This window comes from Amblyomma mixtum, chromosome 8 (assembly GCF_055824585.1).
Source record: "Amblyomma mixtum isolate Tamu chromosome 8, ASM5582458v1, whole genome shotgun sequence".
NCBI classification, from domain to species: domain Eukaryota; kingdom Metazoa; phylum Arthropoda; class Arachnida; order Ixodida; family Ixodidae; genus Amblyomma; species Amblyomma mixtum.
The window spans coordinates 85157570-85183359 of NC_143019.1; the positions used below are offsets into that span (position 1 = coordinate 85157570).

Sequence of the window (25790 nt, forward strand, 5' to 3'; positions counted from 1 at the left end):
TGAATTGGAGAATTTATTTCAAAAAAGCATGCATCCTTGAGGGATACAGGAGAAAAGGCTGCACTAGACCAGCTTGACGGAAAAAAAAAAAGGCACTTCAACACATCCGTCGTGGTGGCCCAGTGGTTAAGGCGCTTATCTCCCGAGCCGGAGTACCAAGTTTCAAACGTGACCGTGGCGGCCACGTTGCAATGGAGGCGAAATGCGAAAGGCACCCGTGTGCTGTGCAATGTCAGTGCACGTTAAAGATCCCCAGGTGGTTGAAATTATTCCCGAGGAGACCCAATATCTCTTCCTTGTTTCTCTTCCACCTTCCTCCCTTCCCTTACAGCGCGGTTCAGGTGTCCACCGACATATGTGAGGCAGATACTGTGCCATTGCCTTTCCAAAAAAAAAACCAATTTACCAATATTACTTCAACACAGTAACAGAAGTCTCGGCACAGCAGTGGAAGGCATTTGACATACCAAAAAGAACTGTTAGCTTTAGCAAAACGACACTGCATCGGAACAATACTTTGAGTGCATAACAAACAAAGATGTGTAGTTTATAAGAACACATCAGTGTATTTCGTTCTGCAGCTTCACTTATTTAATACAGGAGCATAAGTGGGCACTTGAAAGCCATAATTTGAGCATGAATGTGGAATGTGCTATTGTTTTTGGCATTTTGTTGAGATAGCCGCCACAGTGGCTCAGTGGTTACGGCACTCAGCTGCTGACCCGGAAGACGAGGGTTCAATTCTGGCCACGGCAGTTGAATTTCAATGGTGGCGAAATTCTAGAGGCCCTTATTTAGAAATAGAGCATTCCATGTGCTGTGCGCTGTCAGTGCACGTTGAAGAACCCCAGGTGGTCGAAATTTCTGGAGCCGTTAACTACGGCATCCCTCGTAGCCTGAGTCGCTTTCGGACGTTAAACCCCAATAAACCAAACCATTTTTTGAGTAATGCTTAGCATTATCACGTAAGTTAGCAATACATGTTGTTAGAATGTGTCTTCCTACATTTCCACTTGGTGCAATAATTCTGCACTGTTCCCGCAGTTGTATAATGTAAATGAGTGGGGTGGGGAGGTGAGGTGGAGGGGGCTTGCAGCCTCTCTTCTCACTGCCACCTCCAGTGTATGCCAGTTCCAACTCGCATGAGGTTTTGTCAGCACTAGAGCTGTAAAAAAGCACTTTTATATCATAACCCAGGAGTAAGTAAGCTGTTATAAAGCCTTTTCTGGAAAGATGGTGACATAGTGCATACAATACAATCGACGCAAAGCATTGCACCAGTCTGACTTGTCGATGCTAGATGGGGAAATGCCTGCATGGGCTCTCCCGCCCATTTCACAGCTTCACGTGCATATTACCAAACTCCGACTAGCTTCTTTCATTTGACACAGACGATGAAAGAATGATGCAACTTACCCCAGCAGTTCGTTGCTACCTTGCCACCATTTGGACAGCTTCATATGCTAAGCAGACTCCCAAACAGCACATTTAGACTACGTTTTATAGCGTGTATTGAAGCGATACTGTGCAAAAAACTTTGGAAATTTTAGTTTTTTCTTGTGGGCAGTGCAAACCGGAAAAAAAAAAAGTTTTTTTTTTCTCTGGGACTCGGGTTTCTAGTCTACACATCAATGCTTTGCTAGCGCTCGAGTGCATGAGGTCTACCAGTGCTGGCCTCACTTACATGCGGGATGTTCAGTGGCACCTCACCGTGGTGAAGAACAGAGCGTTTAGTGAGGCATGTAGGTGCTGTAGTAGTGTTGATGTTCCACAAAGAGACAAATGCAGTGGTACAGCACATAGAGGTCTGCTTGAATATCATTGGCATGTGTAATAACATGGCCCCACTTTAAACGCTTTACTACATCCATCGGTAAAGTTCAGTAATTTCTATCTTGTGAAAGTGGCGATGGTCATTGACACTGGCCGTCAGCTGAAGTGTTGGGCGGCAATACCACTACTGCCCACCTCTGCGAGAATCCTGCCTCTAGGTACCGTAAAAACTGAAATATAGCTTTTTTTCAAAAAACCGTCTTATATACCGGTCATTGGCGGGAAAACTATGGAAGTCTTGCGACAATGGGCAGCTGAAGTCAACAGCCTCCATCGCCATCAGCAGCAGCGCGGTATGGCGACGTTGTGGAACTGTCGTTTTGCGTTTCCGTTGTCACAAAGTGATTTTGGTTAGTGGCTGGGTGTTGTCGGCGTAGAAATCTCTCCCCGCAGAGATGGTGCACAAGTCTCTTAGGAAATGCAGCATAAGCAACGCGCTAGACGGCACAGATCTATGGGACGTGGGCAGCGAGAAGCAGTTGTCATCCGACTCGAGTTCGGACGACTCTGGTGACTCGGAGTAACGCTTGCGCACTTCGTGCCCTTCTCTGTACTGTACACCCAGCCAATTCTTTAACACTATCGCGCGACCGTTGCCTCTCGTGTTTTTCAGCACCTTATCACGGAGCGGCAGAAGAAGCGAGAGTAAGCGCATGTGTACACATGTGCGTATCTTGCTTGTTTCTCCGCTCACCGCCGTTAATGAGACGCTGACAACACGTGGGTTGATGGTCGTGAGATAGTGTTAAAGAATTGGCCGGGTGTACATACGAGCAGCATCTAAATGAAAATACATAAATACTGTCACCATTGTGCAGCCGGTTGAGTCGCATTTGTTTCAAGGTAAGGGTGTGTGTGACTCTGTACTTTTGCCATTGAAAAAGATTTTTTTCATTTTTAGAATTGGTTAGTTGGGGGGTTGACCTACATTCTGGTTTTTACGGTAATATTGAGAAACTCTGAGCCCAGCATTCGGGGAGAGCACCTTACGGAGGTGAAAGCAGTAAATTAGGCGTCGCCAAAAATTCATGTCAAACAGAAGTTGCAACTGCTTGCCTTGACTGTGACTCTATGTTCCTGGTACTCCTGGGCAGAATTTGTTTTTTTTTTATGTGCTGTTTTTTGCTTTTATTTTCTCTTTGGAAGGATAACGGTAATGCAAGGGTGGCTTAAAGTTGGGGTCTTGCACTCAACACGATGTTGCCAGGCGACCCTGCCACTGCTGTAAAATGGGGACACATTCAGATGAACCAATGCATTCTTCTTACTGAGACACAGCTCCGTACGAGTACGGTTGATATGTTCATCTTTCATCTTTTTTTCTAGCTTATGAAAGCTATTTTCTCAGTTAAAGTAGCTCGTTTCATTCGAATGTGGTAATCTATCGATACAGGCCAACTTCAGTGTGTTCTCGGTGGCTGTGTAACAAAGGCGTAGCTGGCATCTCCGTGGTGATATTCCCAGCACGTAAATGAAACAATGCACCATTTCAGAGGGAAGCCCGACTGGCACCACTGGAGTTGAAGCCTCAGAGAGCACTGTCGCAACACCGACACCTGCTGTCCAAGAATCAAATGGCAAGTTGCAATTTTTTTCGTTTGAGATTTCCGGTTGGCATATTATAGCTTGTGTGACATAAACACTACTGTGTTAAGGGGGGACAAGGGTCTTAAAACTCACCTTTTTATTTGTGGCTAGAATCTCGTGAAATTTTGCACACAGATGTGTTTTTCTCTTCTGATTCCAAAAATGTAATCATAACTGAGCTGGTTGTCTTAGATCAAAAGTTATCTTGAATTATAGAGTGTAAGTAGGTAATTTCTTACGCAGCTTTAATGAACTTTCTCACTGCATTTTGTTGCTTTTAATTACATGAATTGATAGCCAGCAAATTCCCATACCCGATGACATTCCTACTTTTTTTGTTTAGGCCACGTATAAATAGCAATTTACAATTAGCTTAATGAGTTGCAGTGTCAAATACTGCGACCTTTTACTCTTGACACAGTATATCAGGATGACATGCCTTCAGAGAAAAACGAAGAATGTCATCAGGTATGGGATCTCTCTGGCTATCAATTCATGTAATTAAAAGCAACAAAATGCAATGAGAAAGTTCACTAAAGCTGCGTAAGAAATGACCTATTACATTCTAGACTTTTCAAGATTTAAGACCACCAGCTCAATTATAATTACATATTTGGAATCACAAGAGAAAAACACATCTATGTGCAAAATTTAATGAGATTCTAGCCATAAATAAACGAGTTAGTTTTAAGACCCTCGTCCCCCCTTAATTGAGATGCCCCATTCAAGCTGATATCTGTGTGCACTATGAAAACACTGCCTTGCTCTGTGACTCCTTTAAATGTACGAAATAGCTGTTGGGATTATTCTTCCTTCCCAAGGACAGTTGTCGAATGAATTCAGTAGTAACGCTGTCACATGAAATTTGGTAGTGCTGCTTGAAAAATGCCTGCAACTACGTTCTGAAGGATGGTTTTGTCTCTGTATTGTATGCATATGTATTTGTTTTGCCGTGATCGTGATCTTGTACTAGATCGTGGCCTCTGCAAATAAATAAATGAATAAATCAAGATTTAACATACAATGTGGGCTCGGTTGTGAGAAGACTGTCATGCATTTCTTTGCGCACAACCAAGCCAGCTTAGCAGAAATAGATTAACACAGGCCATATAATTTTTCAATAATTCAACCCCCTTAATCTGGGGATTTAGATTGCCACTAGAGTCGTACCAAACTACCATGTAAGTCTAAGGCGTCATAAGCGTCATTCCCACGCCCCAGGGTTAGTACTGGTTAACTCAGCCAGGCATTGAAAGTGATGCAGGTTGAAGGTGTGACCTTGGCTAACGCTCGTCTACGTGTTCCTCACCGGGACTGAGCTGCATTTTACATTATTTCCTACGTCCTTTTGATATGCGTGCAACGGGGGGCATATTGACAGTCGGGAGACGCTTGTGGATAGATCGAGAGTCCAGCTGTGTGGTCTTGTTTTTGGAGCTTTGCCAGCAGCCTGCGGCAACAGCAGTCATCGGCCATGCATTTCATCTATCCAGCTAGCTGAGCGAGCCTGTAGTGTCCATGCCATTTAGAATGTTTGCATAGTTGCTGTTTTCGCTTTCTTTGTTTTAATGCGAAATTTAGGTTTCTGTCTCACAAAAGAATTTCCAGCTTCTCTGTTACAAAATTCCCTGATTGGTTGAGAGGGGTCACGTGACCTTGTGATGTCATTACAACCTGCTTATCGGATGGTGAGCTACCAAGCCCCCTGTGCACGTGACAGTGAAATTAAATCAAATTCAATGCATCTTCCACATGCCCACAGTGGCATTGCGTGTGTGAGCCTTATGGGAGCTCTTGGGAAGAGCAACCTGGGCCTTACAAGCCCCACCACTGGCTCTGACTCTCTGTGGTCTGTGAATATGACTGAGGTGGTTGTGACGTCGTCATCACCCTGTGACCACCGGTCGTCCAATCATAGGGCGCCATCATATTTGGCATTTGATGCACCCCCAAGATTTTAGAAGCAGGTCCAGCCGAAAAGTGGATTAAAGTGGATTAGCAGGGGTTAGTTGATTGTCACAGTCCCGTGTGACAATCCAGTGGAAGGCACTGAATATTCTTGAAGGTGATAGCTTATGCATACCATATAAGTGCACTGGAACTAGCTGGTTCCAACGGGAGTTTTCAACAAGAAAATCGCAAGAACATTAGACACTCAGTGTTGACTTCATAGCAAGCGACGCGGGTTCGATCCCAGCCGCGGCGCTTGAATTTCTTTGGAGGAGAAATTCTAGAGGCCCGTGTGCTGTGCGATGCCAGTGCACGTTGAAGAACCCCAGGTGGTCGAAATTTCCGGAGCCCTTCACTACGGCGTCCCTCATAGCCGTAGTTGCTTTGGGACGTTAGACCCCATAAACCAAACCAAACCAAACCTAAATGCTGTTACATTTTCTTCTGTAACAATGTGATTAAGAAGACCCCCAAGTTAATTTCCATAAACGTCTTGCTGAACCGGTACCAACGTGGGCTTCCTTCGTTTCCGGCCTTGCAGCATGCGGAAACAGTGCACTCGTCGAATGTTGTTCATGGTTTGTATGGGGAAGCTTTCTCATGTGCGATGGCACATGCAAAGAAGCTGCAGCGCTACTGCGTTGCACGCTGAGAAGACACACTGGGACCTTTACCTTTACTCAGATGCACTTCTGACTCTCCAGGTGGTGTGCACGAATTGAAGCATTTGACGGCACTGCAAAAAATTGCTGTTGTCGCTTTTTGTCTCAGAAGAAGATGGCCAATGCCTAGGTTCTCTTCAAATTAATTGCAATTTTACGCAGACGGTTCTTGGCGTTTGCTGGGGGCCATTTGATAATTTGACAAGAACAATTCGGACGCTCTTTCCACTCCGTCGAGGTCCGTATTTACAAGGTTCTGTTGTGACACAAAATTCTTAATCGGTGAAAAGCCGCTAGCATATATCACATCTGTAGCAAATTTCAGACAGAAGCAGCACTTTTTTTTTTTTTGTGGCGTAAGCATTTGTGCGAAGAAGAATGCTTTGGAAACAAGGATTTGTGTGCAAGAAAAGTTTTTCTTTGCCTTCAGGCTGCAGTAGATTTTCAACCCATCATGCAAAAGCTGGCTACATCTCATGTTGTGATTACTGGCTTGCTTTTTATTCGCAGGCCACAAGTCTGAGACTGAAGACTGTGTGCAGTCGAATGCCCATTCAGAAGGCAAGGAACCTCCTTTTCTTTCTTTTATCTGTTCTTTACGTCTTTATCTCTTTTTCTTTTGCAATCTCAGTGGCTGTGTGTTGATGGAGGCAAAATGAGAAAATGCTTATTTGCTTTCGTCAGATTCTGGTGGGGTACGAGGCTGATTGGCGCTGAAGGCATTGCCATATTATATGTATCCCACTTGTTCACCACTGTACAGTCCGCCAGTTTGGAGAGGGTGGAGCGTTTTAAGTACTCCACCCCATGTTCAGTTCAGTTCAGTTTATATTACCTTAAAAGCTCCCCGTCGGGCATTACATAAGGGGTGGGTTCTTGTACATGCAGTAAGGATCGTGGTAAGGATCATGGGCCATGGTAAGGAAGGAAGCTTTCTGGAGGTGGTGGGCAGTAGGGCCATGCTGGATAGCCGCTGGCTGGAGGCGTTAGATGTAGACAAGGGGTCTGGCAACAGACAGTTCATTTCTAGCAAGGTGCAACAGCAAAAGTTGATCAGGCAGGAGGCAGTTAACAAGTACCAAACTAAGAAGTACGCCTTAATATATTGTGTACACAACAGCTGTCGATATGAGGAATGAAATGCAAGACTGTTAGCTGATACAAGTGGTCGACCACAAGTAATCGCACACAACGTTATGTGGTGGAAGGAAGTAACACAGAAGTACAAGGCGATGTATATAGATGGCAGTGAGCTTTGGCCATGCGTTCACTCTTCGGGGCTGCAGTCACCCCACTTGGTGTACAGTAGAACCCCGCTTATGCGTTCCCGGGTGCTGCGTTCTTGTGGTCGAGTCCCGGCATGACTCCCATAGAGTTCCATGCATTAGAAACCCCGATGTTACGTCGCAACTCCGGACACGTTCCCGCATGATACGTTGTGAACTGGCATCCCAAGCCGGCCCACGCTACAAGCAGCAACGGCCATGTTTACTTTTCAGGCGGATTGACTTGGCCTGGCCTGGCTTGGCATGGCGTTGCTGGTGTGTCTACAGAGGGCACCCATGATGCTCAAACAGGCTGCGTTATCATCATCAGCAGCAGTCGTTGAACTTTTTTTTTTGCTTTTACCTATCCTTGTGCCGTTTTTTGTTCTTCCATGCTTGTTCCTTTGTGCGGTTGGTGCTTGAGTGGCTGACTTCGTGACTTCGACCTTGCTCTGCTTTGACGTGTCGTTGCATCGTTCCGTGGTTGTGCGCACATGTGTCCAGCGCGCTCAATTGCCCTCCTGCCTGTTGGTTAGCGGCTGCCTCGCTCCGACGCCTGTCCTCTCTAGTCTACACGCAACGCGTGCGCGGGAACTTTACATACAGCGTGATGGCATCAAAAAAGCGCAAGGTACTCTACTTGGAGGATAAACTGAATATTCTCCGCACTGTGGACGCGAACCCGACGCGGAAGCGAGTGTGTATCGCCCAAAAACTGGGACTCACGCCATCCACCCTGAACTCTATTGTTTCGAAAAGAAACGAGATCGAAGCAAACGCCCGGACCTTCGACATCAAAAGCAAGCAAGCCCGTGGTGTGGAGCACGTGCAGCTTGATGAGGCTGTATACAAATGGTTCAAGCAAGCCAGAGCTGCAGGTGTTAATTTTGACGGCACCATTTTACGCGAGAAAGCACTTGAGATAGCCGACAAGCTCGGGATCGGCGATTTCAGTGCGTTAAACGGTTGGATCGACCGATTTAGCGAAGACATGGTATTTGCTACCGAACCGTGAACGGGGAGGCTGCAAGCGTGGACGCGGCTACCGTAGACAGCTGGAAAGAGTCCGTGGCGCACATTATCGACAGTTAAGAACCTCGGGACATTTTCAATGCCGATGAAGCGGGCCTCTTTTTCAAAGTTCAACCATCGAAGACACTTAGCTTGAAAGGCGAGGCTTTCCACGGTGGAAAATGCAGCAAAGACCGTCTCACCGTGTTATTGTGCTGCAACTCGGATGGCTCCGAGATGATGAAGCCGTGGGTCATCGGCAAATTTCGAAACCCACGTTGCCTGAAAAATGTGCGGTACCTGCCCTGCCACTACAAGAACAACACTAAGGCCTGGATGACATGCGCAGTTTTTGACGAGTTCCATGGACTCAAAGATGGGCTCTCAGGGCAGGAAAGTCATCCTTTTTTAAAATAACTGCTCCGCGCATCCTAAGGACACTACATCGCTGCGGAACGTCAAGGTGGTGTACCTTCTGGCCAACACAACCAGCCACCTTCAACCCTTGGATGTTGACATCATAAAAAACATGAAGCATTTCTACAGAAAGTGCACAGTGAAGCGATCCCTGGCCTCTGTGGACCGCGGGCAGCAGCTGACCGGCATTACGATCCTGGATGCCATGCACTATTTGGCCACGGCATGGAGTGCTTTCACCGCCGCAACGGTCAAGAACTGCTTCGCGAAGTGTTTCGGCGACGTGGACTGCGCAGCAGAGCCTGGGACCACTGAGGACTGCGAACTCGACACAGCCATGGAAACGGTTGGCGCAAACGGGATCGCGTACAGTGATTATGTGTCTGTGGACGATGCCGTTGCCACCTATGAAGATCGACCAGATCGTGGCTGAGTGTGCAGACGCGCACAACAGTGGCGATGAAGAGGAGGAGGATGAGCCGCAGCCGGAACCAACGTTTACATCGGTTGTGGCGGTATTGGACCTTGTCAGATACGTGTCAGGTACGTTCGCGACGATCGCGACAGCCACACGGCACTGCAAGTTTTGGAGAAGCGAGTTGCGCTCATTGGACGGGAGAAAATGCGACAGGCAACGCTGCACGACTTCTTCAAGCGCTAATATGGCAATAAATGTGTTCAGTTGCCCACTACTGTCATTTTTCAATTTGACCTACTTCCCGGCTCTTACGTTTCCTGGCTCTTAATGTTTTTTTTTACGGTCCCGTGAAAAACATATCAGTGGGGTTCTACTGTATCAGGTCCCGGCTGGAACCTCTTGTATAGCTGACCTCACGCACATCCGCACGCACTGACTTCCTCCAAGCAATCTGCCTGGCTCGCGCTTTTCAAGCTCCACATCTTTGTTGTAAAGAAAATGGATGTAAAGGAATGGTGCTCAAAGCACTTGACGCTAGACCTGGAAAGGAAAGCAATGACACCAGAAGAAATGGCGAAGAAGTGGGAGCTAAAGTAACAACTGCCCCAGCACTCTTGGTGAAGGAACACCAGTGAAAGGCACAATTCTTTTTGGAAGCTTCAGCTCTGCAGGGAGCTGTGGGGTTTATCACCGGGTTTCCTGTTAAGTAGCCGACCGATATTTCGGACTCCAATAATTTGGACTAGTGCGATATTTCGGACTTCCCTGAGGAACGTCGAGCACCTCATAAGAACGTGTACATTTTCACGACCGATATTTCGGACTTTTCGGAGTCTAAAAGTTTGAATTTTTGGACTAAAATAGACGCCAACAATATTGTTGTGATCATTTTTCAACCGAAAGTTTGTTATTTCGGCCTAATATACTAGACACGAGCGGGCATCGCTGTCTCTACCAACCCGTTGGCCGCCACCGTGAAAGGTGCCATCTTGGATTTAAACGGATTCGGCTCGGCGGGCGCAATCGAACTGGCTTGGATAGGCTTGGCTATTTGTTCTCCATCGTTGCCAGTCGAGATAATGAGATGCTCTTCATTGCCATCGAGATGGCCTACAAAGGGCGCGCAATCGCATTGAAAACGGTACAGCGGGACAGCTGCAGCGTCCGCCGCGCCTTGAACGACGCATCCCGCGGTGCGGTGCAGCACACGCGGCAGACAGGGGGAGGGGGGGACTGCATTCGGAGGCGCTCACTTCCGATTGCGTCTTCCCGTGGGTTACCTCGCGGTCTTCACGAACATCATTGCCCCATGCAAACTGACTTTTCTTGCTTCGCGCAGCGAGTGCATTCATTCGCGGCATGACCGCGGCCGCGTCGCGCTATTTGGTATCATAATGTGATAGGGTGCAGGCATGAGGAAAGCACGGCTATGACTCAGATAGAGTCTAATATTATCGCTTGCAGATGGAACATGGGGAGCGGTGTTTTTCGCGATTTTGAAAGCCGTTTTTTTGCAGAAAAGGTTATTTTTTAAGTTCAAGGATTTTTCGGACTGTTCGATTATTCGGACCATTTTTCGGGTCCCGCCGAGTCCGAAAAATCGGTCGGCGACTATATTTAAAGCGGCCAACACCATGCAGCTGCTGCTAGCGGAGCTGCTGCCAACCCACCCAGGGGCACCAATCGAAAGTACGTAGTAGTACACACGTTCAGGCGACCGTACGAGGGGTGGTGGTGTTATGAAAGAGCCTTTGTTGGACATCCAGCAGCATGAAGAGAACCGTCTCTGGAATAAGAAGAGTTGCAAATGGAGACGTTTTTGACATTGCCTCCCTAGCAGAGCTCTTGTTTCATTTTCTTCCCTCAGTTGCCCCCATGCGCCGGTGTTCCCTGAATTTGGACATGCCCCAGATGGGGAAACTTGTAGAGGAAGCTTCAGGAACTTTGCGACAGCTATGCACTGTCGGTGCACCTTAAAGAAGCCCCCGGGAGTCGAAACTGATCTGGAGCCCTGCCTTCGGCATCCGTTATGGACCACGAGCAGCTTTGGCATGTTGAAGTGATGCCGAGGGCAGCTCTGTTCAATTTTTATACTTTGTAAAACGGGATTGCATGGCTTTTTCTGGCTAAGTTGATTTTTCTCTCGCAGCAAGAAGCACCTTTATTGATGGGAAAACTGAATGGAAAAGTGGAAACTTCTTTTTTTTCTCGTTGATGACTAAAGCCATGTGAAAGTGAATGACAGCATAGCTGGCACATCCACACGCTGAAAACTGTCTTGACTACAGAAAAGTGTGGTCGCAACAAAGCCATTGGCAACGGTTCCTGCACTTAATTTTTATACTTTTGAAAGCTCATAAATACTCATTCGTCGGTGAGGGTAGGCCAAATTCAATTCGTTCCGTGTCTCCCTGGAAAGCAGGCATGTGGTTGGCTTTTTGGTGCCGGCGTTCATGGCACGTCAATGAAAACCAGTCGCACCATTCCAGAGGGAAGCCCGGCTGACACTGCGGAGAGTGATGTCACAATGAGCACTGTTCCAGCGCCAACATCCGGTGCCAAGGAATCGAATGGCAAGTTGTAATTTATTTTTCTTGTCTTTCAGCTTTAGGTGTCCGATTATCTTAACATAGCACGTGCATTATTCACGACACTGTGCTTATTAATAGGCTCCATGCAAAGCGATATTGGTGTGTAGCATGTGTGTAGTGGTCCAACATGCAATTTGGGCTCTGTTGCATGAAGAACTGTCATGTGCATTTCTTATTGCACAGCCAGTAGAGCAAGCCAGCGGAGCAGCAACAAGCAGTTTCAACACCAGCCTTGTACTACCATGGAGTATTTTATCGGGGAAAGGTCACTGCTAAATATCATGTCTATAGCAAATTTCTGGTATGTGCACTAGCTCTTCTTTGGCATAAGCATTTGTGTGCAGGGAAATTCTTTTTTGCCTGAAGTCTGTTATAGCATGTTGATCTTATTGCACAAAAGCTGGCTGTATCTGCTGTTGTAATTATTGGCTTTTTTTTTTTCATCTGCAGGCCACACATCCGATGCTGAAGACTGCGCGCAATCAGATGTCCGTTCAGAAGGCAAGGAATTGATACTTTTCTTTTTTTTTCCAACCCCAACCATAGCTGCCATATGTTGATGGATCCAAAATGGAACAATGCTCATGCATGGTGCAATGTCGTTGCATGTTAAAAAAATTATGGAAGCACCTAAGCAATTCTTATGTGTAAATGCCAGAGCATTACTTGTTGCTGGGTTGTTGGGTGCTTGGGGTGTGAACACTGTTTTGCTGCAGCAGCTCGCTTCGCACGTTTCGCTGTGTTGTGATGCTCGCGTTCGTCGGCAGTCAACTGCCGCCTCTGGCCACGCTTTGCTGTCTCGCCTGTTGATGTAGACAAGAGCGATTCATCTTCGGACTATGAAGACTCCATCTGGAGGTTGAGTGATGTTGGCAGCAGGGACTTTCCCTTTTGTGAAGTCTCAGGCTGCGTTTACATGAATATGACAGTGGCGCATCATATTTTCTAGCTTATCTTGCGGAGGCAACATGCCACTGTGTACAAGTACCAGGTCAAGTCAGGAGGGACTGTGGCCTCTCGTGCAGTGCATGCCGCGGAGGGGGCCAGCCATTTTTCTCTTGAGCCTGGTCTGCTTTGTTATCTGGCTGAGGGGGTATGTGTATCCACCCCAGGGAGGAAGAGGGGAGCCTCCAAACCTGTTTCTGGAAATTCATCGCGAAAGTCGACTTGCCCTTCTTGGAAGGATGGAGTCGCATTAAAATCTTGCCAGGTTGAAGTTGATCCAGTCTTCCTTGAGGTGTCCGAGTTGATCCGGAGTCTTCCTTGAGGTGTCCGAGTTGATCCGGAGTCTTCCTTGAGGTGTCCGAGTTGTTCCGGAGTCTTCCTTGAGGTGTCCGAGTTGATCCGGAGTCTTCCTTGAGGTGTCCGAGTTGATCCGGAGTCTTCCTTGAGGTGTCCAAGTTGTTCCGGAGTCTTATTTGAGGTGTCCGAGTTGATCCGGAGTCTTCCTTGAGGTGTCCGAGTTGATCCGGAGTCTTCCTTGAGGTGTCCGAGTTGATCCGGAGTCTTCCTTGAGGTGTCCGAGTTGATCCGGAGTCTTCCTTGAGGTGTCCGAGTTGATCCGGAGTCTTCCTTGAGGTGTCCGAGTTGATCCGGAGTCTTCCTTGAGGTGTCCGAGTTGATCCGGAGTCTTCCTTGAGGTGTCCGAGTTGATCCGGAGTCTTCCTTGAGGTGTCCGAGTTGATCCAGAGTCTTCTTTGAGGTGTCCGCGTTGATCCGGAGTCTTCCTTGAGGTGTCCGAGTTGATCCGGAGTCTTCCTTGAGATGTCTGGCAGCTTGTAGCATATGATGGAAGCCAAAAGTCATCAAAGCCAAGGAGAGCATAGTGGAATGTTTCTATTTTTCATTTAATTTGTGGTGTTTGTCAGTGGGAAATTAATAATGTAATTACTGTGTGGCTGAAAGATAATTGGTGCAAAAATAGAAGAACAGACAACCACTTGCCACTGGTGGAATACAAACGTTAATCTCTTTTTCTTAGAAGCAATTTTTGGCTCTAGTGGCTAGTTTTTAGATCTAACGTTCCTAAAAAGATGAAGAATAACAAAAATAATAGAGGCCCCTGTAGCTTCTTGTCTGCATGACAGAACGCAAGCATACTGCACCTTTGTAGAGCATGCATATTTCTTTAAGTGTACATAATTGCTTGACTGTATAGTTTTCATTGTTCAAAGATCATCGGAACCAAGCAAAAGCAACCCACAGAGGTTGGCTACCTACGAACGACAGCGTGTTTCTTGGTTGCGGTGGCCATCTGGTGTGTGTTGAATGCATCAGATAATTTCAGTGCTCTCGGCTTCCTTGCCTAGCACATAGGAATCTTAGCCCGAGCAAACGTGTGCCTTGTCAACCACAAACTGCCTATTGGCAGGGCAGTCTCAGTACAAATGCTTCCAGTATGACAACGCAGGTGTGATTATCGTGTGAGGGAGAGAATATCTGTTGACAGCCGAAATAGCAGCGGCATTGTCGTTCAAAGACAGCCTGATTAGTAAATCTGCATGTTTGCTCTCTTCCGCAGCTGAGACTGAACTGGATGAAACTATGTACACTGATCGACCTGAAAACATGGACTACACGCGCTGTGACGCAGCTGATGAAGATACCATAGAGATCGGCACCATTAGAGAGGATGGAAAGGTAACGAGCTCATAACTTTATGCACACTTTGTAATGCGGGTTGGTGCACTTTGCATGAGTGACTGTCGTTAATGTTCGCTTTTGTTTGCACTCGGACGCAGGACGAAGCGCGCTTGCTTAGCATTGAAAGTGCACACAAGGCTTTTGTGTTTTCTGCTCCAGCACGAACATGTAGACTTGCCTGATTAGCACTTGTGACGCCAGTGCTAGTCTCTTGAAAGACAGAAGCAACGGCTTGGCTTAGGGGTCTCTTTGTTGCAGTTCCGTAAACTGTCCACTTGCAGACCTGTAGGAGCGTTCTTCTCAGTGGAGCATTTTGTCTTAAAGCATAAAAGGGTAATAAAATAGAGCTGCTTCAATCAAATGACGCAGAAAACAGTGTCAGGATGTTGAAACTTTTACTTTTGTATGCAACAGTGTTCACATTGAGCTGAAAGAGGTGAAGTGTGTTAGGCGTACATAAAAAAAACAAGGCATACAGGCATGCAGGAGAGTAGAACTGCCTTGTTGTGGCTAATTGAGTGTTGAATCAATGAGATAGAATGTAATTCTAGTGAAATATAGTAGGTCGTGCAGTTACAGTGCTTTGCAGCCCATGTTACGGGGTGTGGGACTGCTGACGGAAGAGGCACGTGCCAGTTACTGGTAATGTAGCTGTCAAATGATTGAAATGCTCCAGAATATGCATGGACTGAAATATGTTAAACCTGCATTGAAACCTCGTTAATGCAAAGCCCTTTTCAATCCTTGCAAAGTATTAGTGCGAAAGCACTCTTTCGAGGGTTAAACCTCGAGCATGATCTTGTGATGTTTGTATGCTTGCGAGGTTTTTTTGCAGTGTATTAATTGCCCCTGCTGTAGTCATGTGAAAAGACCGGCAGTATTGTAAACAAATAAATAAACTAAATGTTACCGATGTTTGCCCACAGTTGGCATAAGTTTCTCAGGAAGCTTTCTCTCTGGTATTTCTTGGCTCTTACTGATCTCGGTCGTGGAATGAACAGCCAGATCCCCAAGAGGCACAAGGACAACTCTGTCCAATGTTTCGTTCCTACTGAGATGCAGTTGTTGTAATTGCACCTGCTTGCTTGCTTTCAAAGGCAGTGCCTTATCCTCCCGCCCTATCTGCATTTCAGTTCCAACAACTTATAGGGGGTAGCTGCTCTCATGAACCGATTTGATTATTGAAGTCACAACTACGAAATTTTCAGGGAACATGTGGTTTTGCATGCTGATTCCAAATATGCAGTTTAATGTCACATAGAACTTGTGCATGTGTGCTTATGTAATGTGTTATGTAAAGATATTGGAGAACAATTTCAAAAAAATTTTGCTGCTGGGAGCTTGTTGAAATGCTCCCAGCGCCCACCTCCTCCATGGCTATCTGTGAACGCCATCAACGCTTATCTTATAAACGCTTATCTTATAAACGCTCATCTTATAAACGCTCATCTTAGAAACGCTCATCTTAGAAACGCTCATCTTAGAAACGCTCATCTTACAAACGCTCATCTTACAAACGCTCTCTTACAAACGCTCTCTTAGAAACGCTCATCTTAGAAACGCTCATCTTAGAAACGCTCATCTTAGAAACGCTCATCTTAGAAACGCTCATCTTAGAAACGCTCATCTTAGAAACGCTCATCTTAGAAACGCTCATCTTAGAAACGCTCATCTTAGAAACGCTCATCTTAGAAACGCTCATCTTAGAAACGCTCATCTTAGAAACGCTCATCTTAGAAACGCTCATCTTACAAACGCTCATCTTACAAACGCTCATCTTACAAACGCTCATCTTATTAACGCTTATCTCAGCAACAACGCCTATCTCATCAGATGAACGGCGAGTCACGTGATTCAGCTCAGCTGCGAGGTGAGCGCTGTGTCATGGTTTCAATGCACTTGCGAAGGCTAGCAAACGCTGCCAACTCCGCGCGCGGCAAGTTACGTGATATGGCGCCACAGCTAAGCCCCCGCTCCGCCGCTTGAAGCTCATCCTTCGGAGCGACGTGACGTTGAGGTTTTGCGCGGGAACTAGTAGAGCTGCCGCTCTTAAAACTGTGTCTTTCGTGGCTGCACAAATATCGTCATTGCGAGAAATAGCCGTAGGGTCGATTTTTACGGAGCACTGACATTGGATGGAGTTCGGGGGCGGCAGCCAGAAGAGTCCAGTGGCACTTGCACTGCGGTGAGTGTTTTTTTTTTTTGTTTTGCAGCTTTACGGAGGGTGCGGTTTCTGGTTTTCCAAGAAGGAGTGGGGCAAGCTGTTTGGCGCCACGACAGACAGCAGCTTTTGTGGCCGAGCTGCCAGCCTGTTTTGGACTGACAAAGAACTCATCGAGCGTACCGTGACTGGCAGGCTCTCAAATGCATCCGTTTCCCGGGGCACTGCAATCCAGAGGGCGCCGCTGTCGCCGGAAAAACTCTCTGCTCTCAAAGGTGCGTCGATGTTCACAACTGGATTTTCCCAGTGCAATGCTGGCTACAATCTGGATAAAAAGTTGAAGGGGAAATCTCGTAATTTTGCTCGCATTTCAATGTCGGCTGTTTTTCGGCGGAGAAACTGTTCTTAAAATCTTATTAGAGATATCGAACTCAAATTAGGTGTGTTTATGTGTTTATTCTTCATGTTGTCAAAATTATAATTAGCTTCAGTATATCTCAGTTGTTCCCATGTGATGGGAAATAGCTGAAGATTTAATTACGGCACTTTTTGCAATTCATGAAAACACTTTTCTCTCAATATTCTTTGGTTCCAATCGAAATGGAGCTATAATCAAAGACCTGCCATGCCAAGCTGTGCCATTTATATTGTTCTTGAGGTACAGCATCATGAAAAAATATTCAATTATGTTTAAGCACCATAATTACAAAGTATAATTTCTTGACATTATTGTTCGCAAAATTTGATAGTAGAATTCAGCTATAAAAAAATAGTGTAGCTCCATAGTCCAACAGGGCTCAGCTTAAGTTAAGGACAACGCAGCGAGCTATGGAAAGAAAAATGATGGGTGTAATGTTAAGAGATCAGAAGCGGGCAGAGTGGGGGAGGGAACAATTGCGGGTTAGTGACATCCTAGTTGAAATCAAGAGGAAGAAATGGGCTTGGGCAGGGCACGAAATGCGAGGGCAAGATAACCGCTGGTCCTTAAGGGTAACGGAGTGGACTTCAAGAGAAGGCAGTTAGGGAAATAGGTAACAGCTGGCTACCGGTACCCACCCATGGGACAAAGACGTGGAGGCTAACAAAAAGGGAAGGACTTAAATTAAGGACAAGGGAGCGAGCTATGGAAAGGAAAATGGTTGGAGTAGCGTTATGAGGCAGGGAGAGAGCACAATGAGTCAGGTAACAAACCCAGCTTAATGAATTCCTGTTTGAAATCAAAAGGAAGAAATGGGCATGGGCAGGGAACGAATGCAAAGGCAAGATAACTTTGTTCTCTTGAGTGCCGTATAATGCGGAATATAGGTCGAGGCGGAATATAGGTCGACCCCCATACCTTGAAGCAAAAAAGTCAACATAAAAATTATGAGGCACAAAACTTCGTTTTATTCACTGGTGCCACCATACTCGTAGCCTCCTCATTCGTCCGAGCTGTCTGAGCTCTCGTCCGAAGACGACTGCTTCGCGCTGGCTGCGTCCCACAGCATGTCGTCCTCGGTGCCGTCCTACGAGTTGCTAATGCAACATTTCTTGAATGCCCGCATACCTTGTCTTCGAGCTCAGGGTGCACCGCGCGGCGCCCGCGAAAAGACCTCTTCTGCACATTGCAGGCAGACAGCTCGATTTTCTGCGCTCGCCAGTACCGGACGCTCTTCTCCGAGACGCCAAAGTGTCGCTGGGCCGACATGTTCCCATACTCTTCGGCGAATTCGATAACTTTTTTTAGGCGCCGTGGTGAACTGACGTCGAGTACCGGTACTCATTTTGCGGGCCGTCGCGAAATTAATACGTTACAACGTTTGGCCACGTCGGTCGACAAAGAGGAAGGAAAGAATCATCAACATGGAAGCGATAACGGTGCAGACGCTAAAATGTCCGTGGCTCGCACCTGTTGCCAGACGACTATTCATTTTGTGCCAAAGGCCGGTATATAAGTCGAAGGGTGACCTTTTGGTAATATTTTTCGGAAAAAACCTCGACCTATATTCCGCACTATACGGTAACTACGGTAGCTTTCTTTTGGAGTCGTTTAGCTGCTTGTGGCCGACAGAAGTGCATCAGCGGAGCTTTGGGTCCAAAGTGTTTCAAAGATCTTCACAGCCATTCACCGGTTGCTACCGTAAAAACCGGAATATAGGTCGAATTTTTTTTTCAAAAAACCATGCCGAAAAGTCGACCCCCGTCTTATATACCGGTCATTGGCAGAAAAACTATGGAAGTCTTGCAACAATGGGCTGCTGAAGTCAACAGCCTTCATCGCCATCGCCATCGGCAGCTGTGCTGTGTTTCGTGGCACAGCCATTTTGCGTTTCCGTTGACAAAGTTATTTTGGTTACCCTAAACGCTGCTTTCCACCTTTTTTTCAAAATGAGCGGAAGCCGACGGCAGTTCACCGTAGCCTTCAAGAAAAAGGCGATAGAGTACGCGGAAGCTCACGGCAACCTGGCGGCACAGCGCGAATTTGGAGTATCGGAAAAGAGTGTTCGATACTGGTGGAGGCAGAAGATGCGCATTACAACTTGCAGCAACCAAAAAAGAACATCATTTCGTGGGCGGACCGCAGCGTACCCAGAACTGGAGGAAAAGGTTGCGAAGTTTGTCCGGGAGCTGCATGCGAGATCGCTGCCTGTGACTGCTGAACACATCCGCGTGAAAGCGATAGAGATCGCGCGTGCGTCTGGATTCTTGAGGGCGCAGTTTAAGGGCTCGCCATCCTGGGTGCGGCGATTCATGAGGAGGAAGGGCTTCGCACTACGGCGCCGTACTTCTGTGTGCCAGAAACTGCCCGAAGAGTTTGAAGATAAGCTGGTCGAATTTCAGAGACATGTGATTGCACTCCGGCACCGACGCGACTATATGATGGGTCAAATCGGAAACGCCGACGAAACGCCAGTTTGGTTCGACATGCCCTCAAGTCGTACAGTTTCAGAAAAAGGAGCTAAGCAAGTGAAGCTTCTAACGACTGGCAACGAGCACTCGCGATTCACAGTGATGCTCGCGTGCACAGCCGATGGGTACAAGCTGCCCCCTTTCATCATTTTTAAACGGAAGACACTACCGAAAGAGGAGTTCCCACGCGATGTCATCGTCCGGGTTAGTGAAAAGGGTTTCATGACGGAATCATTAATGCTGGAGTGGATCCGGCTCGTGTGGAAGCGGCGACCTGGTGCTCTCTTTGAGCGAGCAAACATGCTCGTTCTGGACACGTTTCGAGGTCACCTTACAGCCAACGTAAAGCGGGCCCTGGGCGATGGCAAGACGGACCTTGTCGTCATCCCTGGTGGACTGACATCTGTGCTGCAGCCACTAGACGTGCTAAACAAGCCGTTCAAAGATAGAGTGCGCGAACTCTACAATGAATGGATGCTGGGCGACAACCCCACCACCCCCACCGGCCGCCTGCGACGTCCACCGCTTGCGACTGTTTGTGGCTGGGTGTCGTCAGCGTGGAAATCTCTGCCCGCAGAAATGGTGCGCAAGTCATTCAGGAAGTGCAGCATTAGCAACGCGCTAGACGGCACAGAGGATGACGCTCTGTGGGACGTGGGCAGTGATAAGCAATCGTCATCCGACTCAAGTTCGGCCGACTCTGACGACTCGGAGTAGCTTGCTCACTTTGTGCCCTTCTCTGTGTTGTCGCCTCTCCTCCTCCTCTTCTCTCAAGAGCTTTTTTTTTCAACGGTCCCTCTCGGGGCCACCAATCACGCTTCGGCAGAGCATGCAGGCACGATGGTTCCAGCTGTGTCTCACTCGAGTTCCTCTCTCTACACTTAAGTCGCCTATGCGCAGACACTCGCGTTTCTTTCAAGGTAAGGGTGTTTTTCGGTACTTCCGCCATTGAAAAAAATGTTTTTCATCTTTAGAATTGGTTAGTTGGGGGGTCGACCTATATTCCGGTCCGACCTATATTCCGGTTTTTACGGTAATTGCTATGCCTGCTTGGCACATGCAGTGGAAACATGTTCCGATGCAGTACGTGAATGTTTCACTCTATCCTGCAGATCTGTTCCGGGTCTACGTCGGCGAGGACCCATTTGTAGCACGAAGAATGAAGAACGTGCGCAGTCACCTCTCCACTTTTCTCTGCTACAAGCGGCAAAAGCGCTCGCGCCAGTCATAAGTTATGGTTTTACAGGCAACCCAGACGCTGACAGTCTGCTTTGGATTGTGCAAATAGCAAACTGGGAAGCTGAACTGAGCAAATTTCTTGTATACTTTTCTGCATGACTATCACTGCGCATTATTTGCCGTAGGTAAGTGTGAAAAGGACTGGGAGCGTTTGTTAGACACCAGTGCTTTTCTGGTTAAAGAAATGGCAACTAGAGTACATTTATCTTGTTAGTCAGGTTTTTCATTAATATTGCTCACTTCGGAAACAGTATCAAAGTTGTGACGACCTAAAAAATGCTCACGTTCTTGCCATTGTCTGTCATTGCAAGAAAACAAATCACATCAGTTTTCCACAGTATTTTTACCCTGTTGGGTGATTGCTGTACTGTTGTACAGCTATCTACCGAGTACAGTTGCTTTTTAGTGTGTAATTCTGATAAGTGTCAGCCACCAGTATCATAGGTGTCCTTTTTTTTTGGCATCCCTGTCAAATGACACCCTCCAGGGATACTTTAAATGCCAATTTTATTTTTTCACCAAAGAATGAAAACCTGAAAGGAATCACATTACAGTTACACCATGTGGCTCAGATGTTGGGCTGTTAACGTAGTCTCATTATCAACAGAAGTTTTGTTATTCTACATTGCACTTCAGAAGGTATTGCCAGCAATTGTTTCCAGATTCATTTATACGAATTTTGACAAAAATGTGCTGAAAAATTTTAAACTGAGTGATCTCTGTCAAAGAAGTAATCACCAGCAGGTTTTTAAGTGAAAGATTTTCTCACTATTTTGGTTCGATCCATAGCTTTCTGTTCTTCCTCCTGAGCGCCTTGTTCAAATATTTTTTTTTAAACGTTGCTGGACCTTAACACGGTTTGAATGGGTATTACTAACATATGTCATAAAACCGAGATCACATATGTTTTAGTTTTTTATACACACGCATCAAGTGATTGTCAGGATCGTCACCACTTTTATAAGCCTACATTTATCTCCCTCTTACATGTTCGCAAGCTGGTTTTGATCACCGTTTCAACGTGAATAAACTGCTCCTGTAGGTTGCAAATTTTTTGGTGACCAACCTCACCTCCCAAGCCTTTTTAGGCATGCGTGTGCTATATCAGTACCAAGCACCTTCAAATATCAGGTCTTGCATCCCAAAGGCCATTCAGGTGTTTCTTGCAACATGGGCATTACTCAGTTACCTAGAACGCTGACCCCAGGTGGTTTGTGCTTTTAGTTGACTTGCATCGCTTGCTGAATACTCTCATTGTGTATGCACATTGTTGCATTTGTGCCATGCTACAGAATCATTAATTCGGAAAGCCTTGTAGAAGTGCAGTTTTGAGGTGCTGATAGTGTTGAACCTTCCTTGGAACGGAAGTTATTTTTATGTTTGTTTTTATCATAATTTCCAGGAAATGAATCAAGGCTGTATCAAGCTTAGATTACCCTCTGTGTATAATGTGTATTGTGTGTCATGGAAACTCTGTACGCTTGACTGTTTGAGTTTTACATCTACGTGATATTCAAACTACCGTTACTGCCATTGTCATGACAATTGCGGCTGCTGTGTCATCAGATTATACAGGGTAGTTTTTTTTGTGCAGCTTTCTCTGAATCAAGGCTGTATCAAGCTTAGATTACTGTCTGTGTATAAAGTGTATTGTGTGTCATGCAAACTCTGTACGCTTGACTGTTTGAGTTTTACATCTACGCGATATTCAAGCTGTACCGTTACTGCCATTGTCATGGCAGTAATGGTTACTGCCATTGTCATGGCAATTGCGGCTGCTGTGTCATCAGATTATACAGGGTAGTTCTTTTTGTGCAGCTGTCTCTGAATCAAGGCTGTATCAAGCTTAGATTACTGTCTGTGTATAATGTGTATTGTGTGTCATGCAAACTCTGTACGCTTAACTGTTTGAATTTTACATCTGTATGCGATATTCAAGCTGTGCTGCTACTGCCATTGTCGAGGCAGTTGCGGCTGCATTGTCATCAGATTATACAGGGTATTTTTTTTGTGCAGCTATTTCACCTGTATGGTATTAAAGTTGCAAATAAATGACTTGATAAAAGTCATGTGAGGCTTTGCTCAGTCCAAGTCACGACCACAATCAGCACAAGTGTGGATCACCTGGACAAGCTTTGAAACAGTGTCTGTCTTGCAGAACTGGTGAAAAAAATTATTTCAGAGCATGGAATTTTAAAGAAAGTTTAGGCATAGAATGTGGAATTCTATCTCTGGTTCAGCATCGGCTTTTATGCCTCATCCTGCTTTTTTTTCCAGTGTGCTGCGGAAAAAGCGAGAAAGTTGTGCCGATTTGTACAAATGTGACAGTATGCACGTGTACACTAGGCTCTCATGAACTCAAACTTCAAAGAACCAGAGATTTTTGTTTGCATTATTAGGATTGCACCCCAGTATAGTCCAGGTCTAAATGTGATCTGCTTTACGGATGCCTATGTACTCAAATATATTTTGGAAAGGTATTTCTCTATGTAAATTAGTTAAAAGTATTGGGGCAACATAAAATATACAGGAAATACACTGATGTCTTAATTCAACCAGCAGTTGCCAGCTGTTTGGGTGGATGAAGAAACATCAGTAATTCACTGGTTTCCCCGATGGAGTAAAACCGCGTTGATTAAAACCACAAATGACTGGAAAAAACCCGCATTTCCAAATGTTTATTATCTAATGGCTACCAAAACAGCTCTTCAACAATTTCTTATCGCAAGAAAATTAATTGGTGAAAAAGTAGACAAAGGTCATATCTTATTTTAAGAGAATACGCGTCTGTGACAAATTTTTTTCAATTCTGTCATGCCCTACTGCATCGCCCCTGTGAGGAATATTAAAGCATTACTACTTCAAAATAGGCCTTCCGCCACATCCTTCGTAGGTTTGATGCAGTAGTAGTGGAAAGCAACGCGTCCATGTAAGCAGCGTGCATTTTCGGCGCGCAGGGCCAAGTAGACAAACGAGGGAAATGCACACTTGCTCCGCAACGGCATGATGCCTTCTAAAAAGAAAAAAATACCAGTGATACGCCAATCAGCGTCTGAATCCACGCAGCTGGGTTTGGCTCGCTGATGTCCGTCCGGTAGCTGCTATCGCTGCAGATGTGCAGCGATGCTCAGAAAGTGGAACTACGCTTCGACACGGCCCCCCTTCAGACCAACATAGGACCCTCCCCTCCCCCTTCGATATGTGCCTATTAAACCCCATTTGTAATAAGTGCGTCTATTTTTCCGCTAGTAGACCACAGGGACATTAGCTGTACATATTCATTCAAAATGCATGACATCCGTACCACAACCAGGCTTAAGAGTCACTTGGCATTCGTACACAAGCTGCACAGCAGCGGTTCACACTGAGTGTCGATGCTGTTAACGTCTTCTCCGAAGGCCATGAATGGCAGCTGTCCTAGTGGCGCCACCTGTTGTGGGCAGGGTGAACTGCTCTTTCTAAGGATTGCAGAGTGGATTCCAAGAGAAGGCAAGTGTAGCAGGGGACGGCAGAAGGTTAGGTGGGCGGATGAGATTAAGAAGTTTATGGGGACACGGTGGCCACAACTGGCAAATGAGAGGGTTAATCGGAGAGACGTGGGAGAGGCATTTGCCCTGCGGTGGATGTAGTCAGGATGATGATGACCACACAGAGGAAAGCATGGTGATTTTGTTATGAGCCGCTTCATCAGTCTGCAGTGTGATGCCTCTTTCATTCCTTTGCTTCGGAGCTTGTTGCAAGGAAAAGGGTAGCCATTGCCAACTGCGTTGTCATTACTTTTCAGAGCAGCAAAGGCAAAGAAAGTGATTGCCATGCATGGTTCAATAACTCGCAGTTCAAATTTGTCGTCATAGTCATTGCAACACGTTAACAGAGGACTTTGTATTTACACGGAGCTTTCTGAGCGCCTCGTGTGCTCATTTCCGGTTTTGTGCAGTAAAACATCGTCACATTTTCATGCACTGCAAAGCTTTACAAAATGACTTGCTTTGTGTGTTAATTAGACGATTAATAAGTTTAGTTATCTTTCAAATTAGAATGGTTATAATAATTAAGTTTGCCGCTGCTAACATTTTGTTCCTGAGCAGATTTTCTTTCAATTTAGAACTTCCTGTGTTTGGGAATTTTCTAAAGTGTTCGCTGAAACACCTGGTATACTTGACGCATGTGTAGTAGTAGTAGTAGTAAAAGACTTTTAATCGACCATAATTTACAGGCCGAGCATTTCGACCGCCTGGGCGACTAGAAGCCGCTGTTCTTCTTCCCCTTCAGTGCCAAGCCAGTCGAGCCAGGTGGTGATGGATAGAGAGGGTGGGGGGAAGGAACCCGACTGCTGAGCAGCCGGGCAATAGAAGAGGCAATGGGCCAGGTCCGCATAGATACAGGGGCAGTTGGGACAGGAAGGGTCCGATCGATAGCGATAGAGGAAGAGGCGGGACGGGGTGATAAATGCATTCATCTGAATGTGCCGAAGAAGGCGAGACTCCGGCACCGTGAGTGATGGATGAGGGGGAGGGTAAAGGCGTTTGTCGAGGCGGAGCTCAAGGTAGACCTCTTTTATGGTGCGGCGAAGGGTGAGTCTCCCACCGTCCTCCGAGGGCTTGGGCCAGGGGATCAACGGTGCCCGGAAAAGTGTGTCGCGGGCGAGCTGATGGGCCAGCTCATTGCCGTCAATCCCTGAATGCCCAGGGACCCAGCGGAGGAAAACGATGGAAGGCTGCAGTGCGGAGACCGCTCGTTCGACCTCAGTTGGAGAGAAGGGGTCAGGGTGCGTTTCTGTATGTGGTGTATAGCGGCTTGTGAGTCCGAATAGACTGTGTACTCTTGGAGAGAGGGAAGGAGGGAAAATGACTGGAGGGCATGCGCAATGGCGAGGACCTCGAGGGACAATGCGTCTGGAGGGTGTAGATACGGCCCGCTGGTGTGGGTTTCAGGAGCAGGGAGGTGTGGATGGTACAGGGCGTAGCCGCAGGAACCTCGAGGAGCCACGAAGGAGGCATCCGTGTAAGCTACACCCTGGGTATCAAAGAGAGGGGAATGGTGCTGTGCGGCCGCATGACGACGTCCGGCGTGCAGGACGGGGGACATGTTGGTCGGGAGGGGAAGGATACGAAGATTGGGGGC

At 46.7% G+C, this 25790-nt stretch overlaps 1 protein-coding gene across 2 annotated transcripts in view; it reads left to right on the top strand.

Moving 5' to 3' along the window:
* LOC149333269 (uncharacterized) overlaps positions 1 to 22735 on the top strand; it is a 29944-nt gene extending 7209 nt beyond the window's left edge. Inside the window, exons 4-10 of one of the 2 annotated variants that reach the window (XM_089558627.1) lie at positions 3327 to 3410; positions 6543 to 6593; positions 11633 to 11716; positions 12185 to 12235; positions 14256 to 14374; positions 16591 to 16813; positions 20540 to 22735. In XM_089558627.1, coding sequence (XP_089414753.1) covers positions 3327 to 3410; positions 6543 to 6593; positions 11633 to 11716; positions 12185 to 12235; positions 14256 to 14374; positions 16591 to 16813; positions 20540 to 20658 — 731 coding nt within the window. In that variant the 3' untranslated portion in view covers positions 20659 to 22735. Of the gene's footprint in view, positions 1 to 3326; positions 3411 to 6542; positions 6594 to 11632; positions 11717 to 12179; positions 12236 to 14255; positions 14375 to 16590; positions 16814 to 20539 lie in introns of both variants that reach the window. The other variant, XM_089558626.1, reaches the window with a different exon arrangement.
* Positions 22736 to 25790: the final 3055 nt, after the last annotated feature.